At 38.0% G+C, this 869-nt stretch overlaps 1 protein-coding gene across 1 annotated transcript; it reads right to left on the reverse strand.

Moving 5' to 3' along the window:
• Positions 1 to 3: 3 nt before the first annotated feature.
• LOC113745544 (cilia- and flagella-associated protein 251-like) lies at positions 4 to 864 on the reverse strand (the record flags this gene model as incomplete). Its single annotated transcript, XM_027277052.1, has 1 exon — positions 4 to 864. A coding segment is annotated over one exon (861 nt), but the record flags the coding sequence as incomplete, so codon positions are not given.
• Positions 865 to 869: the final 5 nt, after the last annotated feature.

Genomic DNA, 869 nt, shown 5'->3' on the forward strand with positions numbered 1-869 from the left:
CTCCTTTTCGGTCTTTGCCCCGATCATTTCTACTTCTTCAATCTGTTCTTGTTCTTCTGTTGGTGCCTCGGTTTCTGTCTTTTCCTCAATATTTTCTACTTCTACAATGTGTTGTTCTTGTTCTTCTTTTGGCGTCTCCATTTGTACTGTTTCATCCATCTTTTCTAGTTCTTCAATCTGTTGTTCTTGTGCTTCTTTCAGTGACTCTATTTCTGAGGTTTCTTCCATCTTTTCTACGATGTCTTCAGTCTGTTGTCCTTGCTCTTCCTCTGGTGTCTCCATTTCAGTCATTTCCTCCATGTTTTCTACTTTTTCTAACTCTTCTTGTTCTTCTTTTGTTGCTTCTGTTACTGTCACATTTTCAATCTTTTCTACTTCTTCAATTTGTTCTTTTTCTTCATTTGGTGCCTTCTTTTCTTCTTCCTCCTCCATCTTTTCTACTGTTTCATCAGTCTGTTGTTCTTCTTCTTTTGTTGCTTCCGTAAGTGTTGCATCTTCCATATTTTTGACTCCTTCAATTTGTTCCTTCAGTGTCTCCATTTCGGTCTTTTCCTCTATCTTTTCCATTTCTTCCACCTGTCGCTCTTGTTCTTCTTTTGGTGCCTTATTTTTGTCTTCCTCTTCTAGCTTTTGTCCCGTTTCATCAATCTGTTGTTCTTCTTCATCTTTCTGTGCCTCCTTTTCTGTTGTTTCCTCGATATTTTCTACTTCTTCAATCTGTTGTTCTAGTTCTTCATTTGGTACCTCCATAGCTGTCATTTCCTCCATCTTTTCTACTTCTTCAGTTTTTTGTTCTTGTTCTTTTTTGTGTGCCTCTTCTTCTTCCATCTCTTCTGCCTTTTCATCCACCTGTTCTTCTTCTTTCGTTG

Source organism: Larimichthys crocea, unplaced genomic scaffold (genome assembly GCF_000972845.2).
Source record: "Larimichthys crocea isolate SSNF unplaced genomic scaffold, L_crocea_2.0 scaffold82993, whole genome shotgun sequence".
In the NCBI taxonomy this organism is placed as follows: domain Eukaryota; kingdom Metazoa; phylum Chordata; class Actinopteri; family Sciaenidae; genus Larimichthys; species Larimichthys crocea.